Genomic DNA, 26,529 nt, shown 5'->3' on the forward strand with positions numbered 1-26,529 from the left:
TGTAACCTCTGCCTCCCCGGTTCAAGCAATCCTCTCTTCTCAGCTTCCTGAGTAGTTGGGACTACAGGGGCTGGCCACCACACTTGGCTAATTTTAAATTTTTTTTTTATGGAGACAGGGTTTCACTATGTTGCCCAGGCTGGTCTCCAACTCTAGGGCTCAAGTGATCCTCCCGCCTTGGCCTCCCAAAGTGCTGGGATTACAGGCGTGAACCACTGTGCCTGGCCAAAAAAAATTTTTTTAAATCACCTCATGGCAGAAGTTAGGGGAAGAAAGTTTAGTTCTGTTTCAAATACAACAGTTCTTACTGTTTCTAATATATATATTAGCAGCCACCTTTTCAAATTGTAATTTAAGACTCTAAGTTCTCCCTTCTCTACCAACGGGGTGGCCCTGGAAGGGGCTCTGGGTCCTTAACGAGCCTGTAATTTTCCAGTGCAGGAACTGGGGTGTGGTGGTCCCAAGCCTCAGGCCATGACCTCTCTTTTCTCCTGCCCCTAGTGAGTTATTATAAAGGCCACATCTTGTGTTAAAAATCGCAGTGTGGGCCGGGCACGGTGGCTCATGCCTGCAATCCCAGCACTATGGGAGGCGGACGTGGGCAGATCACCTGAGGTCAGGAGTTCGAGACCAGCCTGGCCAACATGGTGAAACCCCGTCTCTACTAAAAATACAAAAATTAGCTGGGCATGGTGGTACACGTTCGTAATCCCAGCTACTCGGGAGGCTGAGGCAGGAGAATTGCTTGAACCCGGGAGGCGGAGGTTGCAGTGAGCCGAGATCTTGCCACTGCACTCCAGCCTGGGCGACAAGAGCGAGACTCCGTCTCCGCGGTGGGGGAGGAAATCGTAGTGTGTAATTCTATTTTTCAGAGCAAAAGCCACTGCCCAGGGGGTCTTCCTTGAACATGCCGGCTCCCTCCCGCCCAACACTTCTCCCTTTTCCCCTGGGCTTTCTTTGGCGCTCCCCTCACCTGACAGTCACACGCTCGCCAGGTTTATCAGTCACCTCTACGGCAGACACTCGCCGAGAACACATCTGTGTGTGTGACACACTGCTTGTGTCCCCTAGGACTGAACCTAGGGCCTGCCACGTGCCAGGCGCTCAGTCTGTGTCCGCCTGAGACCTGAGGCCCCCCACCCCAAAGGACGGAATGAATGTACTGCTGGTCATTCATTCATTTCGCCCCTACTCATGAGCGCCTGCTGTGTCGGGGTTGGGGGTGAGGGGAGCACAGGAACACGTGCGGGACCGGGGTGACAGAGGCACTGAGGCCAGGCCCCGGGAGTGCCCTGCTGCACTGACTCCGGGCGGAGATTGGCTGCCCTCGGCCCACAATGCTGTGCGCCCCGCCCCGCGCGCCGCTTCCGGCGGAGTCAGGCCTGGCTAATAGAGCGCGCGGGCTGGCGGCTCGGCGCTCGTTTGGCGGCGCCTGCCCGTGTGGTGGTTTCCGGCGGAGGTGGTGAGAGTCGCACGCTCAGCGGGGAAGGTGTGAGTCGTGAACGGCCCGGGTCTCCGCCATGGCCTCTCTACTCGCCAAGGACGCCTACCTGCAGAGCCTGGCCAAGAAGATCTGCTCCCATTCGGGCCCGGAGCAGCAGGCGCGCACGCGGGGTAACGCACAGCGCCGGGCCGGGACTAAGGGGCCTGCGAAACGGGGGACGCGGCCGGAGCCGGTGTAGACGAGTCTGTAAAGTACTAGAAAAAAAATCTTAAGTGACTTGTGAAATTACCGCCGTTTTCCTTCTTTGTTTCTTGTTTTTTTGTTTGAGACGGAGTCTCGCTCTGTCGTCCAGGCTGGCGTGCAGTGACGCGATCTCGGCTCACTGCAAGCTCCGTCTCCCGGGTTCACGCCATTCTCCTGCCTCAGCCTCCCGAGTAGCCGGCACTACAGGTGCCCGCCACCACGCCCAGCTAATTTTTTTTTTTTTTTTTTGCATTTTTATTAGAGACGGGGTTTAGTAGAGACAGGAGTAATGGTCAGTGAGTGGGAAAAGACCCTTTTAGTCCCTTCACTACGGGCATGGTGCGGCGTGGGAAGGAGGAGGATGGCAGAGGGCTCCTGCGCTTAGGGTTCTCATGGCCTGGTGACCACGCTGCACAACGGAAGTAGATAATCGGGTGGGGAAGCCGACAGCGGGGACTTGTCAGTGATGTCTGGGCCCAGGAGGAGAGGAGAGCAGCAGGGTCTCTGGAACCACCAGAGGTAAAACGGGGTTTCCTTTTTATTCAAGGACGATATGTTGGTTATAGCAAATCCAACATCTTAAGTGAATTTTCTCATTACCTAGTATGTCTTCCGTCAGTCTTTCTCATCCTTTTTGAAGTTTTTTTTTTTTTTTTCCATTAAAACGATTCAGCTCCTACTTTACTTAGACTGATTTCTCCCATTTAAAATGTAAACATTGTCCGGCCGTGCGGCCTCACGCCTGTAATCCCAGAATTTTGGGAGGCTGAGGAGGGCGGATCACAAGATCAGAAGATCAAGACCATCCTGGACAACATGGTGAAACCCCGTCTCTACTAAAAATACAAAAATTAGCCGGGCACAGTGGTGGGCGCCTGTAGTCCCAGCTACTCCGGAGGCTGAGGCAAGAGAATCGCTTGAACCCGAGAAGTGGAGTTTGCAGTGAGCAGAGATTGCGCCACTGCACTCCAGCTTGGGAAACAGAGTGAGACTCCATCTCAAAAAAGAAAAAATGTAAACGTAACCCCCAGCAGCTAAAATGAAAGCCCTTGCCATTGTGTTTGATGGCAGCATGGTAGCTTATTGTAAAGCAGGGCCAGAAATTGTTAGTGGAGGTGGATATTCAGGTTTTTCTAATGTTTCACTCAAATAATGTGATGAACGTCCGTGAAGCCTCATCTTTGTGCCTGATGAATTCTCACAAGCAGAACTACTGGGTCAAGGTTGTGGTTCTGAGCTCTAGGATCAGTGTCTCTGGCCCCCGATCCTGATCCTCTTTCGGCATCCTCCTGGGATCAAAGCCTTGGTGAGCCTTTCCTGCCTATTGAATGGGCCATGAGATTGGGACTTAACTCTTTCTTATTTTGCATTTCAGCTGGCAAAACTCAAGGCTCAGAAACTGCAGGGCCCCCAAAAAAGAAAAGGAAGAAAACACAAAAGAAATTCCGGAAGCGAGAAGAGAAGGCTGCTGAGCACAAGGCCAAGTCCTTGGGGGAGAAATCTCCAGCAGCCTCTGGGGCCAGGAGGCCTGAGGCAGCCAAAGAGGAAGCAGCTTGGGCTTCCAGCTCTGCAGGGAACCCTGCAGGTGAGAGGCTTCAGGGCATGTTGGTTCTGTGCAGGGCGGGGCTGGGGCTGGGCTTGGGCTTGGTCCCCTTTGCTCTTAAGAAAAAAAAAGCAGCAGCAGGCGCACAGGGATAGCACAAGACTTCCCCAAGAGCAAAGATCACAGGAGTGCTAGGGTGGATGGGACCAAAGGAACTGTGTGGCGTTCCAGGCCACATGGCTAGCAGGATGTCAGGGGGCAAGGCTGTGTCTCTCTGAGGACCTGGAGCAGCTTGGCTTGAAGAGCTTTCCTGCCCTCAGGTCTCTGCAGGGGCCTTGTGAGAGCCAACTTGTTCTGGGGCCTAGGCTACAAAATTTGGAGGAGGTGGTTTGGCTTGCACCGTAGGAAGTGTTTTCTCATACCACAGTGACCTACCTCGCGAGGCACTCAGTTACCTGGCCTGGAGGATGTTGTAGGAACCAGTCCAGGTTGAAGCGGTGGAGTGGAATTTACTGGAATTGCCCTGCAGATCCATGAGTGGCCACAGTGGGACAGGGATTCGTGGCCCTAGAGAGGGAGGGGGAGGGGAAGAGAGGGCCCCCTGCAGTCCTGTCTCCTTCCCTGCAGATGGCCTGGCCACTGAGCCTGAGTCTGTCTTTGCTCTGGATGTTCTGCGACAGCGACTGCATGAGAAGATCCAGGAGGCCCGGGGCCAGGTAGGCGGGCAGGTTTGCTGGAGTGCCGTTACTGCTCTGCCTGTGTTTTCCCTGGGGTCAGCTGTCAGCGAGGGGCTGTTGTCCCTGTTCTCCCCTCTGCAGCGAGTCTGGCAGGGCCCCAGCAGCTGTGCTCTGGGAGAGCAGTTATTTTCTTGGAGAACCTCAGTCCCCAAGCTCATCAGCCTCCTTCCTTCTGGGAAGCTGCCTTTGCTGAACTGACACTGGGATGGGCACCTCCTGTGTCTGTTTCTCCGAATGTCATAATAGTCCTGTGAGTTGAGTAGGGACTTGAGCTGAGTGGCCAGGCACAGGAAGCGCCAATGCAGCTCTTTGTGCTGAATGGTACTGTCTTCCCTGTGTTGGCCCCTACCCACCCTTTCCCTGGGGCCCTTCCTTAAGGCCTCGTGCTGTGTGGGGGACAGTCCCCAGCTACTCTCCTCCGCCATCCCGAGGTACAGTGTGTGGTTCCTAAGAGGAGAGCAAGGCTCCGGGCCCTTGTTCCTGAAGCACAGGTCTCGTTTGGGCTGGTGTAGGGCTCTTGTTGGCCCGGGGATGGGAAAGGTCATTGGGGAGGGCTTCGTTTGGGTACCTCGTGAACAGAATGGGCAGCGGTCAGGACAGGTGTTCAGACCCCAACTCCAAGTTCTAGGCAGTGGTCTTGACCCTCCTCATCTATAAAACGATGTATGACATGTGAAACCATGTTCGTAATGTATCCTGGCACGGGGTAAGCACCCGGGAATTGGAAGCTGTGATTCTTATTTGGGGGTCCCTTCTCTCTTTTGGGGTCATTTGCTTTTTGGGGAACATCATGGTGGAACATTGAACTCCGTGGGCCCCTTGTTCGCGTGAGGATTTTCTCACCTGCCTTCCAGCCCTGATTCTTCTCGACTATGGGCCAGGCTGGGGGACCCTGGGGTCGAGAGAACTTTAATGAGTGGGTGCCTCTTTCCCCCAGGGCAGTGCCAAGGAGCTGTCCCCTGCCGCCTTGGAGAAAAGGCGGAGGAGAAAGCAGGAACGGGACCGGAAGAAGAGGAAGCGAAAGGAGCTGCGGGCGAAAGAGAAGGCCAGGAAGGCTGAGGAGGCCGCGGAGGCCCAGGAGGTGGTGGAGGCAACCCCAGAGGGGGCCTGCACGGAGCCGCGGGAGCCGCCCGGGCTGATCTTCAATAAGGTGAGCGGGAGCTGGGTCCTCGGGCGGGCTGGGTCGGCTTCAGGCCTCAGCGTTGCCCCTTGTTAGCTTCATGATCTCTCTCCGAACCCCATCATGTCTGTAAGGTGGTGACGGGGACCTCGCGGGTCCCTTAGGGTGCTGGCCAAGGCTGGGGCCTAGTGCAGGGCTGGCATGAGCTGATGTCATACCTTCTTCCCAGGTGGAGGTGAGCGAAGACGAGCCGGCCAGCAAGGCGCAGCGCAGAAAAGAGAAGAGGCAGAGGGTGAAGGGGAACCTCACGCCGCTGACCGGGAGGAACTACCGGCAGCTGCTGGAGCGCCTGCAGGCACGGCAGAGCCGGCTGGACGAGCTGCGCGGCCAGGATGAGGGGAAGGCGCAGGAGCTGGAGGCGAAGATGAAGTGGACCAACCTCCTCTACAAGGCGGAGGGCGTGAAGATCCGCGACGACGAACGCCTGCTGCAGGAGGCCCTGAAGCGCAAGGAGAAGCGCAGGGCGCAGCGGCAGCGCCGGTGGGAGAAGCGCACGGCCGGCGTGGTGGAGAAGATGCAGCAGCGCCAGGACCGGCGGCGGCAGAACCTGCGCAGGAAGAAGGCGGCCCGCGCCGAGCGCCGCCTGCTCAGAGCCCGCAAGAAGGGCCGCATCCTGCCGCAGGACCTGGAGCGCGCAGGCCTGGTCTGAGTCTTTCCCACCTGGGGCCGCCGTCTTTGTCCTAGGAGACTCCAGGACACCCTCTGAGTCCTTGACGCTGGCTCTGTCCCAGGATCTCCACAGACCTCGGCCCCTCCATATGAGGGGGACACAGTGGTGCTCTGCTGAGTTGTGAGGGCCCAGATCACAGATCACATGTGAGAAAGAGAGAGTTTCAGCGTCATCCTTGAACGCAGGATCCGGGACCTTCAGACCCAGGGAAAGGGTGAGGGAGACTGGGGCCTGGTCTGCTTTCCCGGGCCTGAAAGCTTCCCCGAGGTTTGCAGGGTCAGGGAGGAGGAACGGTGGGGGTGGGCAGTCACTGCCCGTTCCCCACTGCCTGTGTTCGCAGGAGCCACGGGACAGAAGACGGTGGCCTCTGCTGCCGGGCCACGTTAGTCCGCAGCTCACCCGAACAGAGGACACCCCTGAGGTGTGGCATACGGGCACCTGGCACTGGGAGTCGGGGGAGCACGTCCAGGCGTGGTGCATCCTGGGGCAGAACGCCATGGCTCCTCCCCGCTCTCTTGGCTTCTGCCTGTTGGGGTCTCATTCCTTTCTGTTCCCCAGTGCCCCGGGGCGGCATTTTACTGCTCAGAATTTGGAGGGAGGGAGCAGTACCTTCCCGGAGTCCACGCATGTGAGTTTGGTCAAGTGCATTGGACCTAGGGAAAGAGAAAGAAAGAATAAAAGCTGGAGAGAGAGTGAAGTGAATGCAAGATACAAAGTGGGATGGAAGAATTAAATCCAGAGTTCCAGGCAATCAAAATGAGTGCAGGTTGAAAAAACTCAGGTGAATTTTAGTGGCATATGGATGATAAAGCTGTAAATAAAATTCTTTTGATGAAACTCTCCGGTTACGAGACAAAGACTGTAACTGAACGGGAGCTGGTGTGACTGTTACCAGACAGAGGTGACTGATGAAAAAGCCCTGTGAAAGATCAGATGTGAGGTGGGCATGATCTTGAGCTGAGAGACAGACACAACAGTATCTGAAGAGAATACATACTCTTTCCATTCATATATGGAACATGGATGGAAACTGACCACCTACTTTGTCCAGAAAAGAAGTCTTAAGGTATTTCAAGGAATCAGTGTCGTTATCTGACCGTATCCCAATGTCATTAAAAAATTTTTGAGCTAATTTTTTTTGTTTTTGAGATAGAGTCTTGCTCTGTCACTCAGGCTGGAGTGCTGTGGCATTTCATATTTGGAATTTTAAAAACACACTTATAAATTACCTATGAGTTAAAGAATTCCTAATGGCTATTATAAATATTTGGGACTAAAGGATAATGAAAATGCTACGTATTAAAATTTGTGGAACAGGGCCTGGCATGGTGGCTCGTGCTGTCAATCCCAGCACTTTGGGAGGCGGGTGGATCACTTGAGATCAGGAGTTCGAGACCAGCCTGGCCAACATGATAAAACCCCATCTCTACTAAAAATAAAAAATTAGCTGGGTGTGGTGGTGCAAACCTGTAGTCCCAGCTGCTTGGGAGGCTGAGGCGGGAGAATCACTTGAACCCAGGAGGTAGAGGCTGCAGTGAGCCAAGATCGAGCCACTGCACTCCAGCCTGGGTGACAGAGCGAGACTGTCTCAAAAAGAAAAAATTTAAGATTTGTGGAACAGAGCTAAAGCAGCACAAAAAAACATTTCATAGCCCCTAAATGTATGTGCATCTACAGATAAATAGTGCCATTTATACACACATATGCTGTATGTCTATATTTTTTAAGCTAAAGAAAAATAAGCATGCAGCTTAAGTTGGAACAACTCAAAGTAAATGGAAGAAAAATCTCCAAAACTGACTAGAGTTGTAATCACTGATGAAATTGAGTCAGTAGTTAAGAATGTTCCCCTAGACGGTTTTACAGGGAAGTTCCACGATACAGAGAACAGGTAATTCCAGACGTAGACAAATTCTAACAGAATCAGTTGAGAGAACACTTCATTCGTGAACTTAGCTTTGATACCAAAACTAGGTAAGAGAAAGGGAAGTTACCAAAACCTGTGGGCAGCAAGCCACCCAGGCGCCGAGGCAAGAGAGAGGACACGAGCTGTTCCAGTATAATATAAAACAAGAATAGTTATACCAGCTATAGATCTTAGATATGATTACATATGAATATCATTAATCATTAGTTTGTAGCAATTACCTTTTATTCCAATATTATTATAATCCTCACTATATAATCATAGCCTAGGAAAAACCAGGCCATACAGAGATAGGAGCTGAGGGGACATAGTGAGGTGTGACCAGAAGACAAGAGCGCGAGCCTTCTGTTATGCCCGAACAGGGCCACCAGAGGGCTCCTTGGCCTAGCAGTGACACCAGCGTCTGGGAAGACGCCCGTTGCCAGGCGGACCGTGGTCTAGCAGTAGCAAAAAGTATCAAGGAACAACACCTGCTACTTAGCAGACTGGGAAAGGGAGTCTCCCTTTCCCGGGAGGAGTTTAGAGAAGACTCTGCTCCTCCACCTCTTGTGGAGGGCCTGACATCAGGCAGGCCTGCCCGCAGTTATTCGGAGGCCTAACTGTCTCCCTATGATGCTGTGCTTCAGTGGTCACACTCCTAGTCCGCCTTCATGTTCCATCCTGTACACCTGGCTCTGCCTTCTAGATAGCAGTAGTAAATTAGTGAAAGTACTAAAAGTCTCTGATATGCAGAAATAATGGCATAAGCTGTCTTTCTCTCTGTCTCCTCTCTCTCTCTGCCTCGGCTGCCAGGCAGGGAAGGGCCCCCTGTCCAGTGGACATGTGATCCACGTGACCTTACCTATCACTGGAGATGACTCACACTCTTTACCCTGCCCCTTTTGCTTTGTATCCAATAAATAACAGTGCAGCCAGACATTCGGGGCCACTACCGGTCTCCGCGCATTGGTGGTAGTGGTCCCCCGGGCCCAGCTGCCTTTTTTATCTGTTTGTCTTGTGTCTTTATTTCTACACTCTCTCGTTGCTGCACACAGGGAGGGAGAGACCCACCAACCCTGTGGGGCTGGTCCCTACAAATACCAATGTCAAGATTTTAGACAATAATAAACCAAGTTTAGCAAAGTGTCACACTGGATTTAATTCAGAATTGCAAGGCAGTTTCAATGCCAGAGAATCAAGAGTGTGATTCATATCAATAGATTAAAGGAGCAAAACCCACGTGACCATCTCCATGGTTGCAGAACAGGAACACAGTAAATGACGCGACAGCCATTTATAACGAGTTTTTAGCAAACTAGGAATTCAGGGTATTTCCTTACTCTGATAAGGGGATTTGGAGCCAGGCATGGACCCATCTTGAAACCACATTCTGGGTCAGGCAAATGTAGATGTATTGGAGGGAAAGACATCCCCATGGGTTCCCAAGAGGTGAAGTCATCATAGTGAACTAAGGGGCCAGTGAGGGTCTGGAAAAGGCCACTACCATCACCTGGCTACGTAGACTGAAGAGGCAGGGGGGGTCTCGTCCTGAGCAGAGACAGGACAACTGGGTGGGCCAGTGAGGGCTGCAGGTGGGGGAAGCTGAGAGCACAGCAATATTTTACTGCCACTGGATGTCTGCGCAAGGAACCTATGCCGGCCAGGGAGGTTGAGAGTGAGGCTCAGTGGAGACTGGCATACTGGCTGAGTGGATGCAGTCATTGAGCAACGCATGTCATGCATGGCGTGGGCCATCACTCTGCTGGGTGAAAGTTTCAGGAGCGAATGAGACCCAGCCCTAGCTCTCAAGGAACTCATAGTCTCATAGATAGTGGTCCTGCAAAGTGGCCAGGGAAAGGATCGGGGTGCAGGGTGCTGAAGTCACATGGAAAGTTGTGAACGTTGCCGGTACCAAAATGGAGTCACTTATGTCAAACTCTAAAACAGTCGGAGGTGATAAAGCAGCCCTCACGCACACATTCCTGCAACAGGACTTACCACAAGACATTTCTACAAACAGACAAATAACAGGACTCACTGCAAGACCATCCTCAACGGTTGCAGTGTTCCAGATAAGCTGCTATTCCCAAATCCATTTATTTTAGAGAGTCTATCTCTGGATTTCTTCATAGGTTGACAGTGTCATGTAGGATTCAGTATAGTGAACAAAGATTGGGGAAACGCAGCCCCCAGGCAGAAGATCAGAGGCAAGGGGGACAGTCATGCATTTGTAAGGTCTAAAAAGTTCAGTCTGCTTTTGTGATACCTGACGAATTTTCATATGTTGTGTTTTCATTCAGTTCAAAATACTTGCTAATTTCCCTTTGATTTATTCTTTGACTAATGAGTTATTTAAAGGTATGTCATTTAGTTTCCAAATATTTGGGAATTTTCCAGAGATCTTTCTGTTACTGATTTCTAGTTGAATTTCATTGTGGTCAGAAAACATACTTTGTATAACTTGAGTCCTTGGCTGGGGTGTGGTGGCTCACACCTGTAATCCCGATACTGGGAGGCTGAGGCAGGAGGATCATTTGAGCCCAGGAGATTGAGGTCAGCCTGGGCAATGTAGTGAGACCCTGTCTCTACAAAAAATTTAAAAAATTACCCTGGGGCGGTTGCCCACGCCTATGCCTATAGTCCCAGCTACTCAGAAAGCTGAGGTGGGAGGATCACTTGAGCCCAGGAGGTTGAGGCTGCAGTGAGCCATGTTCCTGCCACTGCACTCCAGCCTGGGCAACAGAGTGAGACCCTGTATCAAAAAACAACAAAAATCACTTGCATCTTTTTGAAGTTAACAGGGTTTGTTTCATAGCCCAGACTATGGCCTCTCCTGATAAATGTTCTGTGTGTGCTCGAGAAGACTGTTTTCTGCTCTTGTTGAGTCAAGTGTTTTAATGTCAAGTCCAGTGGAGTTCAAGTTCTATATCCTTGCCAATTTCTTTTCTTTTTTCTTTCTTTCTCTCTCTTTTTTTTTTTTTTTTTTCTTGAGACAGGGTTTTGCTCTTGTTGCCCAGGCTGGAGTGCAATGGCGTGGTCTTGGCTCACTGCAACCTCTGTCTCCTGGGTTCAAGCAATTCTCCTGTCAGCCTCCTGAGTAGCTGAGATTACAGGCATGCACCACCATGCCCGGCTAATTTTGTATTTTTAATAGAGATGGGGTTTCTCCATGTTGGTCAGGCTGGTCTCGAACTCCCGACCTCAGGTGATCTGCCTTCCTCGGCCTCCCAAAGTGCTGGGATTACAGGTGTGAGCCACTGCGCCTGGTGCCAATTTTCTATCTATTCATTCTGTCAATTATTGCACTTCATCAAAAATTAAAAATTAGGAAAACAGATAAAAAGGCTCACAGTGGGAGAAAATATTTGTAAAACATACAGTTTAATAAAGGACTTGTGGCCGGGCGTGGTGCCTCACTCCTGTAATCCCAGCACTTTGGGAGGCCGAGGGGGGTGGATCACTTGAGCTCAGGAGTTCAAGACCAGCCTGCCAAGACGGTGAAATCCATCTCTACTAAAAATATAAAAATTAGCTGGGTGTGGTGGCAGGTGCCTGTGATCCCAGCTACTTGGGAGGCTGAGACAGGAGAATCACTTGAACCTGGGAAACGGAGGTTGCAGTGAGCCGAGCTGTCGCCACTGCACTCCAGCCTGGAAGACAGAGCAAGACTCCATCACAACAAATAGTAAATAAATAAATAAATAAAATGGCATAACCATTTTGAAGGTTTGTTTTTGCATAAAGATGTCCAGTGTTCCAGGACCAGTTGCTGAAAAGACTGTCTTCGTAGAATTGCCCTTGTACCTTCATCTGAAATCAATTGGCCATAAATCTGTGTAGGTCTATTTCTAAACTGTGTGTTCTGTTCCCCTGAACCTTTCGCCAGCGCCACACCGTCTTAATCACTGCAGCTCTATAGTAAGTGATGAAATCGGGTAGCATGAGTCTTCCAACTTTGTTCTTTTTGAAATTGTTTTATTTCACATTTACTACATATAGTCACTACTTGATCTGCATTTGCTCTTAAAAAATGTAGCTCTTCTGGTTTTTAGGAAGGCTTGATTTTTTTGGGGTCTAGTTGCTACTTACTGTTCATACCCTTAAATAATATCTTTAGTCCCCTCAACCTTTAAAAGAGTTCTAATAGTTCCCTACTATGAAATAATTTGTAAACCTTTCCCCTCTCTCCCTTCTCTCTCTTTTCTACCACCCATTTTTTTTTTTTTTTTGAGACAGGCCTCGCTCTGTCACCCAGGCTGGAGTGGAATGGCGCCATCTCAGCTCACTGCAACCTCCACCTCCCAGGTTCAGGCGATTCTCCTGCTCCAGCCTCCCTAGTAGCTGGGATTACAGATACGCGCCACCAAGCCTGGCTAATTTTTGTATTTTTAGTAGAGATGGATTTCACCATGTTGGCCAGGCTGGTCTCGAACTCCTGACCTCAGGTGATCCACCTGCCTCGGCCTCCCAAAGTGCTGGGATTACAGGTGAGAGCCACCATGCCCGGCCCACCCATTTTTTGAATGAATACTATTATATTTCTTAGTATTTGCCTCTGTCCTCTTTAATATGCTAAACTTCTCAGTTTGTCAGCATTAAGTGATGTCTTTAGAATCCAACTATAATATGAAGGAATCAGCAGGGCGATTCTATTTTCCATCCTCTCTCTGCTTTCTTGTCTCATACTGTTATAGCTGCCTTTGTAAAATTGTTTTTTTACACATTCTGTTACCTTTGTGTATGAGTTTTCTAGGGCTGTGTTAACAAAGCACCGCAGAGGAGCTTAGGTGAGAGGAATTCATTGTTCACAGCTCTGGAGGGCAGGGGTCCAGTCCACACATCAGCAGGGTTGGTTTCTTCTGAGGACCCTGAGTGAAGGCTGTTCCTGGATGCTGTCCTTGGCCTGCAAACAGCATCCTCTCATCTTCCCCCTGTGCCTGTCTGTGGGTCCTGATTGCCTCTTCTTATAATAAGGACACCAGTCACATTGGATTAGAACCCACCCCAGTGACCTCATCTTAACTAATAACATTTGCAGTGACACTATTTCCAAACAAGGTCACGTTCTGTGGTGCTTGGGGTTAAGACATCAGTGTGTGGATTTGGCAGGGAACACACTGTACGTACCCATCACAACTTGCTGCTGTTTTTGTTTCAGTCCCTGTCCTCTAGTTGAATATGTGAGTGCTCACTCCCCGTTCCTCTTACTATCTATGATCATCTCTCAGTTAACTAAAATTCACTCTCTAGTACAGCGGTACTTTTGACCAACATTTTTTGCCCCAGTGACTGGTTTCTTGGAAGACAATTTTTCCATGGACAGTAGGGGTGGTGGGAGGGATGGTTTGGGGATGAAACTGTGCCACTTCAGATCATCAGGCATTAGATTTTCATTAGGAGTGAGCAACCTAGATCCCTCGCATGCACAGTTCACAGTAGGGTTTGCACTTCTATGACAATCTAATGCCACCGCTGATCTGACAGGAGGCAAAGCTCAGCAGTAATGCTCTGCCTCAATTCGTTTGTTTTAGCAAAGTTGTCTGGACTTCTACCTTGGAGTCTGTCCTGTCTTGGCTCTGCCCTGCCAGCCGAGGACCTGCCTGCTGCTGCCTCCCCACCGCTGCTTTCCCTGCTGCTGCCTCCCCCGCCACCGCCTCTCCTGCCTGCTTGCTCTGCTGCTGTTGTGCCTCTTCACGTCCCTGTTTCTTCCTGGCTGCACTTTCCACAGCATCTCTAGACTTGTGTCTGTGGCCTTTGCTTCCAGTCCTTCCTAAGTTCCACCAGCACCTGTCCACCTGTTCTTCCTGGGGCCGCAGAGTCCCCCATGGCCATTGGCGCTGCAGCCACTCCCCTGGCCACTTCCCCAGCTGCATCGTGGGGCTGCCCGCTGGCTTGCCACTTTCACTTGGCTTTGTGGCAGTGGTTTTCTCTGTGTTTTCTTCATCTGCAGGGAAGTCTTGCTGTTCCCTTTTTGTTTGTTTGTTTTTGAGACAGGGTCTTGCTTTGTTGCCTGGGCTGGAGTGCAGTGACATAGTCACAACTCACTGCAGTCTTGACCTCCTGGGCTTAAGCAATCCTCCCGCCTCAGCCTCCCAAGGTGCTGGGATTCAGGAGTGAGCACTGCGCTGGCCACCCGCTCCTTTTAGGTTTCTTTTTTCCCTTCTGGTATCTTTGGGTGGATATTGATACTCATATTTGGATGAATTGGGTTTCCTGGATTGGGAGGGTGGGGCTGGCAGAGCCCACAGTATAACTTTTCTGGTTTTGAGCCTGCCCCTCTCCTGACGTGCAGTAGCCTCTAGTATGGGCTGCCTCTGTGGCAGGGCAGGCTGAGTGCCGGAGCCCAGTAGGGCCAGGAGCGCCTCCACCACCATCCACAAGATCCCCTCTTATCTGGAAGTGGAGTGTCCACCCAGCACCCATGCCCCACTTCCGTGCGTGTTTCCGCAGCTCCACTCCCTGCTGGTGCTCAGCCCCTTCCCAGCAGTCCCATTCGGGCTAGGGCCTTCTCCTTCTGGGGTGTGACCCTGAGGGTTTCCTGTTCCCACCTCCTCCCGGCTTTCTCCACGCTCCCGCTGCCCCCCGACACCTGTTCACCCTCGGGACTCCATGCATAGTCTGCTTGTCTTTAAAATACAATAATTATTTTTTGGACACAGGGTCTCCCTGCGTTGCCCAGGCTGGAGTGCAGTGGCTCTTCACAGGTGCAATTATACTGCACTGCGGCCACAAACTCCTGGCCTCAAGCAATCCTCCCACCTCAGCCTCCCAAGTAGCTGAGACCACAAGTGCATGCTGTTAAGCCTGGCTTAAAAAACAACGTATTTATTGAAAATTTGAGGTTCAATAAGGCCACCAGATCAGGAGATAATTGCCATTGAAAGGATAGTTTATGACAGTTTCCAGGAGAAGGGGTACCCCATGCCACACAGGGCCACACGGGGAAGTGCTGGAGTCGGTCAGGAGGCAGGAGAGGGCAGAACTGTGGGTGAAGCCCATAATGTGGTTTCCATGGGAGGGGGTGGGCGAGGCGGTAGGGAGGCTTAGGCTTGGCTCATTTGAATGATTTCAGCACGCTCTGGGGTGTAACACCTGCATGCTCAGTGAGCTCCTCGAGGAATCCCCCGTATCGCTGCAGTAATTCCCGTATATGCCTTGTGAGGGCTGCACACAGGCTGTAGTGGCCCTTCTGCAGCTCAGCGTGGATGGCTTCTCCAGGGTCAGCCAGAAGCAGTGGGGTCAGAGCGAAAACCGGGGCTTCCTGGCTGTGACGCATGTGCCTTCAGCCACTGATCTGCCCTGCTTACCCCACAGGAATTGGGAAGAGATCAGGGAGGGCTTACTGGAGAAGGTGAGCATCAACTTTGACCCTGAACGATGGGAAAATTAGGATGGCAGAAAAGGGCATTCAAGAAAGGAAGAATTGGCCAGGCACAGTGGCTCACGCCTGTAATCCCAACACTTGGGGAGGCCGAGGCGGGCAGATCACCTGAGGTCAGGAGTTCAAGACCAGCCTGGCTAACATGGTGAAACCCCATCTCTACTGAAAATACAAAAAATTAGCCAGGTGTGGTGGCAGGCGCCTAATCCCAGCTGCTTGGGAGACTGAGGCAGGAGAATCACTTGAACCAGGGAGGCGGAAGTTGCAGTGAGCTGAGATCCCACCATTGCACTCCAGCCTGGGCGACAGAGTGAAACTCCATCTCAAAAAAAAAAAAAAAAAAAAAAAAAAAAGATACAAAAATTAGCCAGATGCGGTGGCACATGCCTGTAGTTCCAGCTACTTGGGAGGCTGAGACAGGAGAATCGCTTGAACCAGGACGGGGAGGTTGCAGTGAGCCTAGATCACGCCACTGCACTCCAGCCTGGGTGACAGAGTGAGACTCCAACCCCCCCCCAAAAAAAGGAAGAATTATATACATGATTATTATATATTATATACATATTACATGTACTATATAGAGAGAGCTAGAGAGATGATACATAGATATAGATCTATAAACAGATGGGATCTTGCTATGTTGGTATTGAACTCCTGGCCTCAAGCAATTCTCCTGTCTCGGCCTCCCAAAGTGCTGGGATTACCAGCGTGAGCCACCGCTCCTGGTCAAGAGAGGAAGAATTTTTTGTTTTCTCAAACAAAGGAAGGGAAGGTTCTGACACGTGGGAAGTTTCCCCAGGGATGGAGTCCCTGTAAGGACAACGGGGCCGCGCAGAGCCTGGACGCTCAGGCCAAGGACTGACATGTCCCCAGAGCAGAAGGGCTGTGTCTGAGTCCCTGGTGAGGGTCGTGAGGACAGAAGACTCAAGCCCAGCAATACAGGCTGGGGCAAAAACACAGACGGGGTGGTCAACTGCGGGACAGAGATCAGCAGGAACTGTGGCTGTGCTGGCAGGATCCACTAACTACATAAAGTCATCAGTAAACATGGACAGTACATTTTTTATTTTTTTGAAATGGACTCTTGTTCTGTCACCCAGAATGGAGTGCAGTGGTGCGATCTCAGCTCACTGCAACCTCTGTCTCCCAGGTGCAAGCGATGCTCCTGCCTCAGCCTCCCGAGTGGCTATTACAGGTGCACACCACCACACCCGGCTAATTTTTATATTTTTAGTAGAGATGGGGTTTCACCATGTTGGCCAGGCTGGTCTCGAACTCCTGACCTCAGGTGATCTGCCCGCCTCGGCCTCCCAAAGTGCTGGGATTACAGGCATGAGCCACCATGCCCGGCCCATGGACAGTACATTTGTGGGCTGGTGGGAGAGGGCTTGTCTTGGGCCTGTGCAGCTCCTCAGTTTCTCAGTCACCGTGATCCTTGGAAAAGAGAAGATTCCAGGAAAGAGTAGAGAGATGACCTGGTTCCCCAGTATCAGGAAGGCGGAAGTGGCAAAGGGAGCAGAGACATACAACGGTTCACGGGCAGAGCCAGGCCATGGGGGAAGGACCTTCTAAGATAGCCAGAGGCCGTGAGTCCACATACAGGGTAGTGACACACACGCTCGACTCAGACTTTTGGGTCCTGTCTCTGCTGCAGTGTCCATACCTGTGAAAGGGTACACTCAGGGACCTGCTGCGAAGGTTTGTTGTGCAGTCTCATGAGATGACACCAGCAGTGTGCTGAGACTCCTGCCTGGGACGTGGCAAGCTCTTGATCATGTTTAGCTCCTGTTTCACGAAGAAAGCTCTGCAGCCTGGGCCTGCCATACCCGGGGCGGGGAGTGGGGTGACTGCTCTTCGCTGATGCTCCAGTGAAAGGGGAGCACCTGGGCCTGAGGCAGATGCAACGAAGTTCCCAGTGACCAGCAGCCGGAATGACCTCTCTGAGCACGTCTGCATTCAACAAACCTGGACCAGGCTCAGCACAGGCCAGGCAGGGCACTGCAGGCATATCTGTGGAATGAGTGAATGAAGCTCCCCAAACACCCAGGCCGGAAAGAGGAGCAACAAGAAAGGAGTGAAGGAGTGGGGAGGAGCAGCAAAGAAACTTCCTGAGCGCCTCCTCCTGGCAGGACCTCCCATCCATCGTCTCTGACCCTCACAGAGTTCTACAAGGGAGTCTTCTCACCAAGCAGACACTCCACGGAGTTGGGGTTTCTGCCCGCATTATTCAGCAATGAGGCCACACCCAGAATGGTGCCTGGCACTTAGTGGGCGTTCAGCAATTCTCTCTCTCTCTTTTTTTTTTTTTAAGACAGAGTTTTGCTCTTGTTGCCCAGGCTGGAGTGCAATGGTGTGATCTTGGCTCACTGCAACCTCTACCTCCCAGGATCAAGTGATTCTCCTGCCTCAGCCTCCCGAGTAGCTGGGATTACAGGTGCCTGACACCATGCCCAGCTAACATTTTTGTATTTTTAGTAGAGATGGGGTTTCACCATGTTGGGCAGGCTGGTCTTGAACTCCTGACTTCGGGTGATCCACTGGCCTTGGGCTCCCAAAGTGCTGCGATTACAGGTGTGAGCCTCTGCGCCCGGCCAGCAAATGTCTCTTGAATGAATGAATGCCAGTGTGATCGATGCTGAAGCTGTGATGAGCAAGGATGTGACACGTCTGAGGTCAAAGATGCTGGACTTTCACCCCGATCCCACTGCAGGGCCTGTGTCTGCCATGGATTTTTTTTTCTTTTCTTTTCTTTTTGAGACAGAGTCTCACTCTGTCGCCCAGGCTGGAGTGCAGTGGCACAGTCTCGGCTCACTGCAACCTCCGCCTCCCAGGCTTAAGTGATTCTCCTGCCTCAGCCTCCTGAGTGGCTGGGACTACAGGTGCATGCCACGATGCCTGGATAATTTTTGTATTTTTGATAGAGACAGGGTTTCACCATCTTGGTGAGGCTGGTCTTGAACTCCTGACCTAAAGTGATCTGCCCACCTCAGCCTCCCAAAGTGTTGGGATTACAGGCATGAGCCACCGCGCCAGGCCCCTTTCCCTCTTACTGGTCTTCTTTTGAATTTAGTTTTTAAAACAATCTTTTCAGTTTATTTGTTGTCTTATTCACTGACAGTCTTTTGTTTTCTTGTTTGTTTGTTGACTTTAACAGGTGCTTTAGGGTTTATAGTATGTCTTTAATTTATCACAGTCTACCTTCATCTAGTATAAGAACCTTACAGCTGGGCTCAGTGGCTCACGCCTGTAATCCCAGCACTTTGGGAAGTCAAGGCGGGTGGATCATGAGGTCAGGAGTTCAAGACCAGCCTGGCCAACATGGCGAAACCCCATCTCTACTAAAGATACAAAAAATTAGCTGGGTGTGGTGGTGTGTGCCTGTAATCCCAGCTACTCAGGAGGCTGAAGCAGGAGAATCATGTGAACCACCAGGCAGGAGAACTGTGCACCACCACACCTGGCTAGTTTTTGTATTTTTAGTAGAGATGGGGTTTTGCCATGTTGGCCAGGCTGGTCTCAAACTCCTGACATCAAGTGATCCACCTGCCTTGGCTTCCCAAAGTGCTGAGATTACAGATCTGAGCCATCACACCTGGCTATTATTTTTATTATTTTACACTTTCTTCCAGAATTACTCTGTATTTAATTAGCACAATAATGACAGCAGCTGGCATCATTGAGCGTTCTCTGTCAGGTGTATCTTGCTGAGCACTGCCCCTTTGCTCTCGACTTTCATCTGAGGGTGTTGACAAGGTCAGAGAGAATGGGGGGTGGTGGAGGCGGAAACCTCTGCCCCAGCTCAGCAGAAGGCTTCAGCACGCAGATCACATTCCTCAGTCCTAGGAGGAGGTGGGTGGTACCCAGCACTGCCCCTGGTAGCCCACAGGGTCTGATCCGGGGCCTTTGCCCCCTCAGGGCCCCTCCAGCCGAGGTACTTCAGTGGCACAGTTTGCCCTCAAGGCTGCCAGTTGCCGAGCCTTGTAGGAGGGGCTGAGAGGGGCCTCCCAGCAGGTCTGCCCACATCCCCAGCACCAGAGCTCTCCTGGGTGGGGAAAGGGAAGGCCCTAGACCAGGTTGCAGGCTGCCCGGCCGGCTGGCAGACACTCACAGCATGGTGACCTTGGCTTCCAGGTTGCCCCCTTCCAGGGTCGTGAGGGTCATGGGTGTCACCGATTCCAGAGTCATCTCAGGGAACTCCCTGTCCACCATGATGGCCTTCAGATACCACGTCCCTGACACCTGGAGAAAGTTCCTCTCTACCAGGCTCAGGCCGACCGCTCCAGAGCCTCCCCCTTCCCTGGCCTGCAGCCCCCAGACTCTACCACACCCCAAGGGCTGGAGATGGGGAACATTCCCCAATCTAATCCACCCAGAAAACACCCAGCACCCTCGCCAGGTCCACCTGAAGGTGGCTCCAGCCCCCGCAAGTTGGCCAGGACCACAGGAGCCCTCACCCCCAGGAGAGAAGTGAAGTCAGCCAGACCCCCCACCCTCCCAGCTCTGCCCCTCTGCATCCCTGTCCCCCCAGCCCAGACTCCTGCTGTCCCATCTCACCATCTTTCAGGGCAGGGCTTTTACGCCCAACCCGAAAATGAGGGTCTCCTTGGGTGGGGGAGGGATGGGGTCTTCATCCAGCAGTCTCAGCCTCGCCCCGTGGCCCCTCCAGCCCACCCTTCCCATCCAAGCCTCACATCATGAATCTCCTCGTCCGAGGCCAGGAGGTGGTGGGCCTGCAGGGCAGCAATGAGGCTGAGGCTGACGGCCAGGAGCAGGGGCTTCATCTCCGGGATCTGAGTCCACGGCCGCCTGACAGTTTGCTTGCTGGGGCTGGGAGAGGCTGTGCCACTCCCACAGCCACCCTTTATACCGCTGGGCTCAGGATCCCCCGGGGACCTGGCACAGGTGACTGACCAATCCCTTCCTGGATGTAAACCACGGCCAGTTCTGCAATGGAGCAGGTAACGTGCCATTGCTGTTGGAGGCTGGTGAATAACAGCTTGTTAATTCCAGAGGATCATCCGGACAGGACCAGGTCCAGAGGAGCGGGTTTGCAGATTTCACCTGGGAGGAAACTGAAGGGAGTGAAGGGCGTGCAGGCCTCCTGGGGATGTGTGCGGCAGTAACAGATGCCCCCCAGCCATCCCACACGGGCTGACGTGCACACCGCTGAAGGGGTTTGGGGTTGGAGTCCGAGGGCCGTGGGCTTGGGGCTCGGCTGAGCTTCCTGCATCTCTGGGCAGGTTACTTGGCCTCAGATTCATCATGGAAAAAAAGGGACCCTCCTGTGTGAACATAATACCGTGTGCATTTAAGGACGGTGTCCACTGTCCTGAGCAAGGTGTGCAGTAAGGACCCTCTCTGCTCCACACACAGAGCAGCAATAGGTCAGACAGACAGAAGACCAAGACAGGTGTGTGTGTGTGTATGCAGGTGTGTACATATATACATGCACACACATGCACAAACACACACACACATAAAACCAGGAATGGAGGAGAAGCACAGGCTGGTGATGGGGCAGAGGCAGGGGCCTGTCAGCTCCAAGTCCCAAGGCAGGCAGAGAGGGCCTAGATCCACCTCCTGGTAGTGATGGGTGTGTCTTCCCTGACTCCAGAAAGGAGGCTGAGAAACCCTCCTTGATACATCCCAGAACTGTAACTTCGTATAACTTAGTGGAGCACTGTGGGCATAGGAAGGCAAGAGGACATCGACACAGCCTCAAGGGCAGAAGCTGAGACAAGCTGTCCTCGGAAAGGATGACTTTATCTGTGACATGCTCTGCATCACTGCAGAGCAGAAGCCTGGGACCCGGGATGGGAGCAGAGGCTACAAAACACTGCTAGACAGAGGACAATGACAACAAGATGGCAGAGAAAGGCAGAAATGCAGAGACACAATATCCTCACCTTGAAATAAGCAAGGCCAGTTTCCAAATTACCCAAGGAAACACCACACTAAGAAAGGCAGGCTAAAAATGAGCAATTGGTACAGGAACTTACACCAGACTTTTTTTTAAAAAGTAGTATAAAATTAGAAGTGGCCAGAATATAAAGAAATAAGGAGAGATAAAGTAGAAATAATTATAAATTTTGAAGATGAAGAGTAAAGTGAATAAAAAACACAATAGATAGGATAAATTCCAGACTTGACATAGTAGAAAAGAGACTTAGTGTCATGGAAGATAGTACTAACATAGTCAATGAAGAAAGAAAAATTCAAAAGAGAAACTGAGGTGTTACAAATAGATTCAGAGACTCCAGCCTGTATCTAGCAATAAAATGGAGTGGAGGAAACCAACCAGAGTGCAGCAGCTTTGAAAAACACAACACACACACACATACACACACACAATACACACACATGCATGCACACACACATATACACACACATGCATACACACACATACACACACATGCACACATATACAAATGCACACATACACACACTCAAAGGTAACATATATGGAGAATAGATTGAGAGGCTCTGATATAAACAGAATAGGAGTTCCCAAAGAAAAACATTTTTTTAAAAATTATTATACTTCAAGTTTTAGGGTACATGTGCACATTGTGCAGGTTACATATGTATACATGTGCCATGCTGGTGCGCTGCACCCACTAACTCGTCATCTAGCATTAGGTATATCTCCTAATGCTATCCCTCCCCCATCCTCCTACCCCACAACAGTCCCCAGAGTGTGATGTTCCCCTTCCTGTGTCTATGTGTTCTCATTGTTCAATTCCCACCTATGAGTGAGAATATGTGGTGTTTGGTCTTTTGTTCTTGCGATAGTTTACTGAGAATGATGATTTCCAATTTCATCCATGTCCCTACAAAGGACATGAACTCATCATTTTTTATGGCTGCATAGTATTCCATGGTGTATAAGTGCCACATTTTCTTAATCCAGTCTATCATTGTTGGACATTTGGGTTGGTTCCAAGTCTTTGCTATTGTGAATAATGCCACAATAAACATACGTGTGCATGTGTCTTTATAGCAGCATGATTTATAGTCCTTTGGGTATATACCCAGTAATGGGATGGCTGGGTCAAATGGCGTTTCTAGTTCTAGATCCCTGAGGAATCACCACACTGACTTCCACAGTGGTTGAACTAGTTTACATTCCCACCAACAGTGTAAAAGTGTTCCTATTTCTCCACATCCTCTCCAGCACCTGTTGTTTCCTGACTTTTTAATGATTGCCATTCTAACTGGTGTGAGATGGTATCTCATTGTAGTTTTGATTTGCATTTCTCTGATGGCCAGTGATGGTGAGCATTTTTTCATGTGTTTTTTGGCTGCATAGATGTCTTCTTTTGAGAAGTGTCTGTTCATATCCTTTGCAAACTTTTTGATGGGGTTGTTTGTTTTTTTCTTGTAAATTTGTTTGAGTTCATTGTAGATTCTGGATATTAGCCCTCTGTCAGATGAGTAGGTTGCGAAAATTTTCCCCCATTTTGTAGGTTGCCTGTTCACTCTGATGGTAGTTTCTTTTGCTGTGCAGAAGCTCTTTAGTTTAATTAGATCCCATTTGTCAATTTTGGCTTTGGTTGCCATTGCTTTTGGTGTTTTAGACATGAAGTCCTTGCCCATGCCTATGTCCTGAATGGTAATGCCTAGGTTTTCTTCTAGGGTTTTTATGGTTTTAGGTCTAATGTTTAAGTCTTTAATCCATCTTGAATTGATTTTTGTATAAGGTGTAAGGAAGGGATCCAGTTTCAGCTTTCTACATATGGCTAGCCAGTTTTCCCAGCACCATTTATTAAATAGGGAATCCTTTCCCCATTGCTTGTTTTTCTCAGGTTTGTCAAAGATCAGATAGTTGTAGATATGCAGCGTTATTTCTGAGGGCTCTGTTCTGTTCCATTGATCTATATCTCTGTTTTGGTACCAGTACCATGCTGTTTTGGTTACTGTAGCCTTGTAGTATAGTTTGAAGTCAGGTAGTGTGATGCCTCCAGCTTTGTTCTTTTGGCTTAGGATTGACTTGGCGATGCAGGCTCTTTTTTGGTTCCATATGAACTTTAAAGTAGTTTTTTCCAATTCTGTGAAGAAAGTCATTGGTAGCTTGATGGGGATGGCATTGAATCTGTAAATTACCTTGGGCAGTATGGCCATTTTCACAATATTGATTCTTCCTACCCATGAGCATGGAATGTTCTTCCATTTGTTTGTATACTCTTTTATTTCCTTGAGCAGTGGTTTGTAGTTCTCCTTGAAGAGGTCCTTCACATCCCTTGTAAGTTGGATTCCTAGGTATTTTATTCTCTTTGAAGCAATTGTGAATGTGAGTTCACTCATGATTTGGCTCTCTGTTTGTCTGTTGTTGGTGTATAAGAATGCTTGTGATTTTTGTACATTGATTTTGTATCCTGAGACTTTGCTGAAGTTGCTTATCAGCTTAAGGAGATTTTGGGCTGAGACAATGGGGTTTTCTAGATATACAATCATGTCATCTGCAAACAGGGACAATTTGACTTCCTCTTTTCCTAATTGAATACCCTTTATTTCCTTCTCCTGCCTAATTGCCCTGGCCAGAACTTCCAACACTATGTTGAATAGGAGTGGTGAGAGAGGGCATCCCTGTCTTGTGCCAGTTTTCAAAGGGAATGCTTCCAGTTTTTGCCCATTCAGTATGATATTGGCTGTGGGTTCGTCACAGATAGCTCTTATTATTTTGAGATAAGTCCCATCAATACCTAATTTATTGAGAGTTTTTAGCATGAAGTGTTGTTGAATTTTGTCAAAGGCCTTTTCTGCATCTATTGAGATAATCATGTGGTTTTTGTCTTTGGTTCTGTTTATATGCTGGATTACATTTATTGATTTGCATATATTGAACCAGCCTTGCATCCCAGGGATGAAGCCCACTTGATCATGGTGGATAAGCTTTTTGATGTGCTGCTGGATTTGGTTTGCCAGTATTTTATTGAGGATTTTTGCATCAATGTTCATCAAGGATATTGGTCTAAAATTCTCTTTTTTGGTTGTGTCTCTGCCCGGCTTTGGTATCGGAATGATGCTGGCCTCATAAAATGAGTTAGGGAGGATTCCCTCTTTTTCTATTGATTGGAATAGTTTCAGAAGGAATGGTACCAGTTGCTCCTTGTACCTCTGGTAGAATTCGGCTGTGAATCCATCTGATCCTGGACTCTTTTTGGTTGGTAAGTTATTGATTATTGCCACAATTTCAGCTCCTGTTATTGGTCTATTCAGAGATTCAACTTCTTCCTGGTTTAGTCTTGGGAGAGTGTATGTGTTGAGGAATTTATCCGTTTCTTCTGGATTTTCTAGTTTATTTGCGTAGAGGTGTTTGTAGTATTCTCTGATGGTAGTTTGTATTTCTGTAGGATCGGTGGTGATATCCCCTTTATCATTTTTTATTGCGTCTATTTGATTCTTCTCTCTTTTTTTCTTTATTAGTCTTGCTAGCGGCCTATCAATTTTGTTGATCCTTTCAAAAAACCAGCTCCTGGATTCGTTAATTTTTTGAAGGGTTTTTTGTGTCTCTATTTCCTTCAGTTCTGCTCTGATTTTAGTTATTTCTTGCCTTCTGCTAGCTTTTGAATGTGTTTGCTCTTGCTTTTCTAGTTCTTTTAATTGTGATGTTAGGGTGTCAATTTTGGATCTTTCCTGCTTTCTCTTGTGGGCATTTAGTGCTATAAATTTCCCTCTACACACTGCTTTGAATGCGTCCCAGAGATTCTGGTATGTTGTGTCTTTGTTCTCGTTGGTTTCAAAGAACATCTTTATTTCTGCCTTCATTTCGCTATGTACCCAGTAGTCATTCAGGAGCAGGTTGTTCAGTTTCCATGTAGTTGAGCAGTTTTGAGTGAGATTCTTAATCCTGAGTTCTAGTTTGATTGCACTGTGGTCTGAGAGATAGTTTGTTATAATTTCTGTTCTTTTACATTTGCTGAGGAGAGCTTTACTTCCAAGTATGTGGTCAATTTTGGAATAGGTGTGGTGTGGTGCTGAAAAAAATGTATATTCTGTTGATTTGGGGTGGAGAGTTCTGTAGATGTCTATTAGGTCCGCTTGGTGCAGAGCTGAGTTAAATTCCTGGGTATCCTTGTTGACTTTCTGTCTCATTGATCTGTCTAATGTTGACAGTGGGATGTTAAAGTCTCCCATTATTAATGTGTGGGAGTCTAAGTCTCTTTGTAGGTCACTCAGGACTTGCTTTATGAATCTGGGTGCTCCTGTATTGGGTGCATATATATTTAGGATAGTTAGCTCTTCTTGTTGAATTGATCCCTTTACCATTAAGTAATGGCCTTCTTTGTCTCTTTTGATCTTTGTTGGTTTAAAGTCTGTTTTATCAGAGACTAGGATTGCAACCCCTGCCTTTTTTTGTTTTCCATTTGCTTGGTAGATCTTCCTCCATCCTTTTATTTTGAGCCTCTGTGTGTCTCTGCACGTGAGATGGGTTTCCTGAATACAGCACACTGATGGGTCTTGACTCTTTATCCAATTTGCCAGTCTGTGTCTTTTAATTGGAGCATTTAGTCCATTTACATTTAAAGTTAATATTGTTATGTGTGAATTTGATCCTGTCATTATGATGTTAGCTGGTTATTTTGCTTGTTAGTTGATGCAGTTTCTTCCCAGTCTCGATGGTCTTTACATTTTGGCATGATTTTGCAGCAGCTGGTACCGGTTGTTCCTTTCCATGTTTAGCGCTTCCTTCAGGAGCTCTTTTAGGGCAGGCCTGGTGGTGACAAAATCTCTCAGCATTTGCTTGTCTGTGAAGTATTTTATTTTTCCTTCACTTATGAAGCTTAGTTTGGCTGGATATGAAATTCTGGATTGAAAATTCTTTTCTTTAAGAATGTTGAATATTGACCCCCACTCTCTTCTGGCTTGTAGAGTTTCTGCCGAGAGATCTGCTGTTAGTCTGATGGGCCTCCTTTTGAGGGTAACCCGACCTTTCTCTCTGGCTGCCCTTAACATTTTTTCCTTCATTTCAACTTTGGTGAATCTGACAATTATGTGTCTTGGAGTTGCTCTTCTCGAGAAGTATCTTTGTGGCGTTCTCTGTATTTCATGAATCTGAATGTTGGCCTGCCTTGCTAGATTGGGGAAGTTCTCCTGGATAATATCCTGCAGAGTGTTTTCCAACTTGGTTCCATTCTCCCCATCACTTTCAGGTACACCAATCAGACGTAGATTTGGTCTTTTCACATAGTCCCATATTTCTTGGAGGCTTTGCTCGTTTCTTTTTATTCTTTTTTCTCTAAACTTCCCTTCTCGCTTCATTTCATTCATTTCATCTTCCATCACTGATACCCTTTCTTCCAGTTGATTGCATCGCCTCCTGAGGTTTCTGCATTCTTCACGTAGTTCTCGAGCCTTGGTTTTCAGCTCCATCAGCTCCTTTAAGCACTTCTCTGTATTGGTTATTCTAGTTATACATTCTTCT

At 49.3% G+C, this 26,529-nt stretch overlaps 1 protein-coding gene across 2 annotated transcripts; it reads left to right on the top strand.

Moving 5' to 3' along the window:
- The first annotated feature begins 1,368 nt into the window (after nucleotides 1-1,368).
- SURF6 (surfeit 6) lies at nucleotides 1,369-8,734 on the top strand. Of its 2 annotated transcripts, XM_003822423.5 has the most exons (5): nucleotides 1,384-1,614; nucleotides 3,063-3,272; nucleotides 3,858-3,946; nucleotides 4,905-5,117; nucleotides 5,317-8,734. In XM_003822423.5, exons 1-5 carry the CDS (start codon nucleotides 1,521-1,523, stop codon nucleotides 5,794-5,796), a joined length of 1,086 nt encoding a protein of 361 aa, XP_003822471.1. In that variant the 5' UTR covers nucleotides 1,384-1,520; the 3' UTR covers nucleotides 5,797-8,734. The 2 variants fall into 2 exon arrangements, with proteins under 2 accessions (XP_008974271.1, XP_003822471.1); XM_008976023.4 differs by lacking the exon at nucleotides 5,317-8,734 and having other exon boundaries at nucleotides 1,369-1,614; nucleotides 3,858-3,950; nucleotides 4,910-5,106.
- Nucleotides 8,735-26,529: the final 17,795 nt, after the last annotated feature.

The sequence above is a fragment of the Pan paniscus genome, chromosome 11 (genome assembly GCF_029289425.2).
Source record: "Pan paniscus chromosome 11, NHGRI_mPanPan1-v2.0_pri, whole genome shotgun sequence".
Taxonomy (NCBI): domain Eukaryota; kingdom Metazoa; phylum Chordata; class Mammalia; order Primates; family Hominidae; genus Pan; species Pan paniscus.

What these genes read in the sequence shown, in the direction of transcription:
- SURF6 (XM_003822423.5), top strand. Translation starts at nt 1,521, where the DNA reads ATGGCCTCTCTACTCGCCAAGGACGCCTACCTGCAGAGCCTGGCCAAG. An exon ending in GCAGCAGGCGCGCACGCGGG is followed by an intron (nt 1,615 to 3,062) that starts GTAACGCACAGC and finishes TTTGCATTTCAG; the next exon opens with CTGGCAAAACTCAAGGCTCA. An exon ending in CTCTGCAGGGAACCCTGCAG is followed by an intron (nt 3,273 to 3,857) that starts GTGAGAGGCTTC and finishes CCTTCCCTGCAG; the next exon opens with ATGGCCTGGCCACTGAGCCT.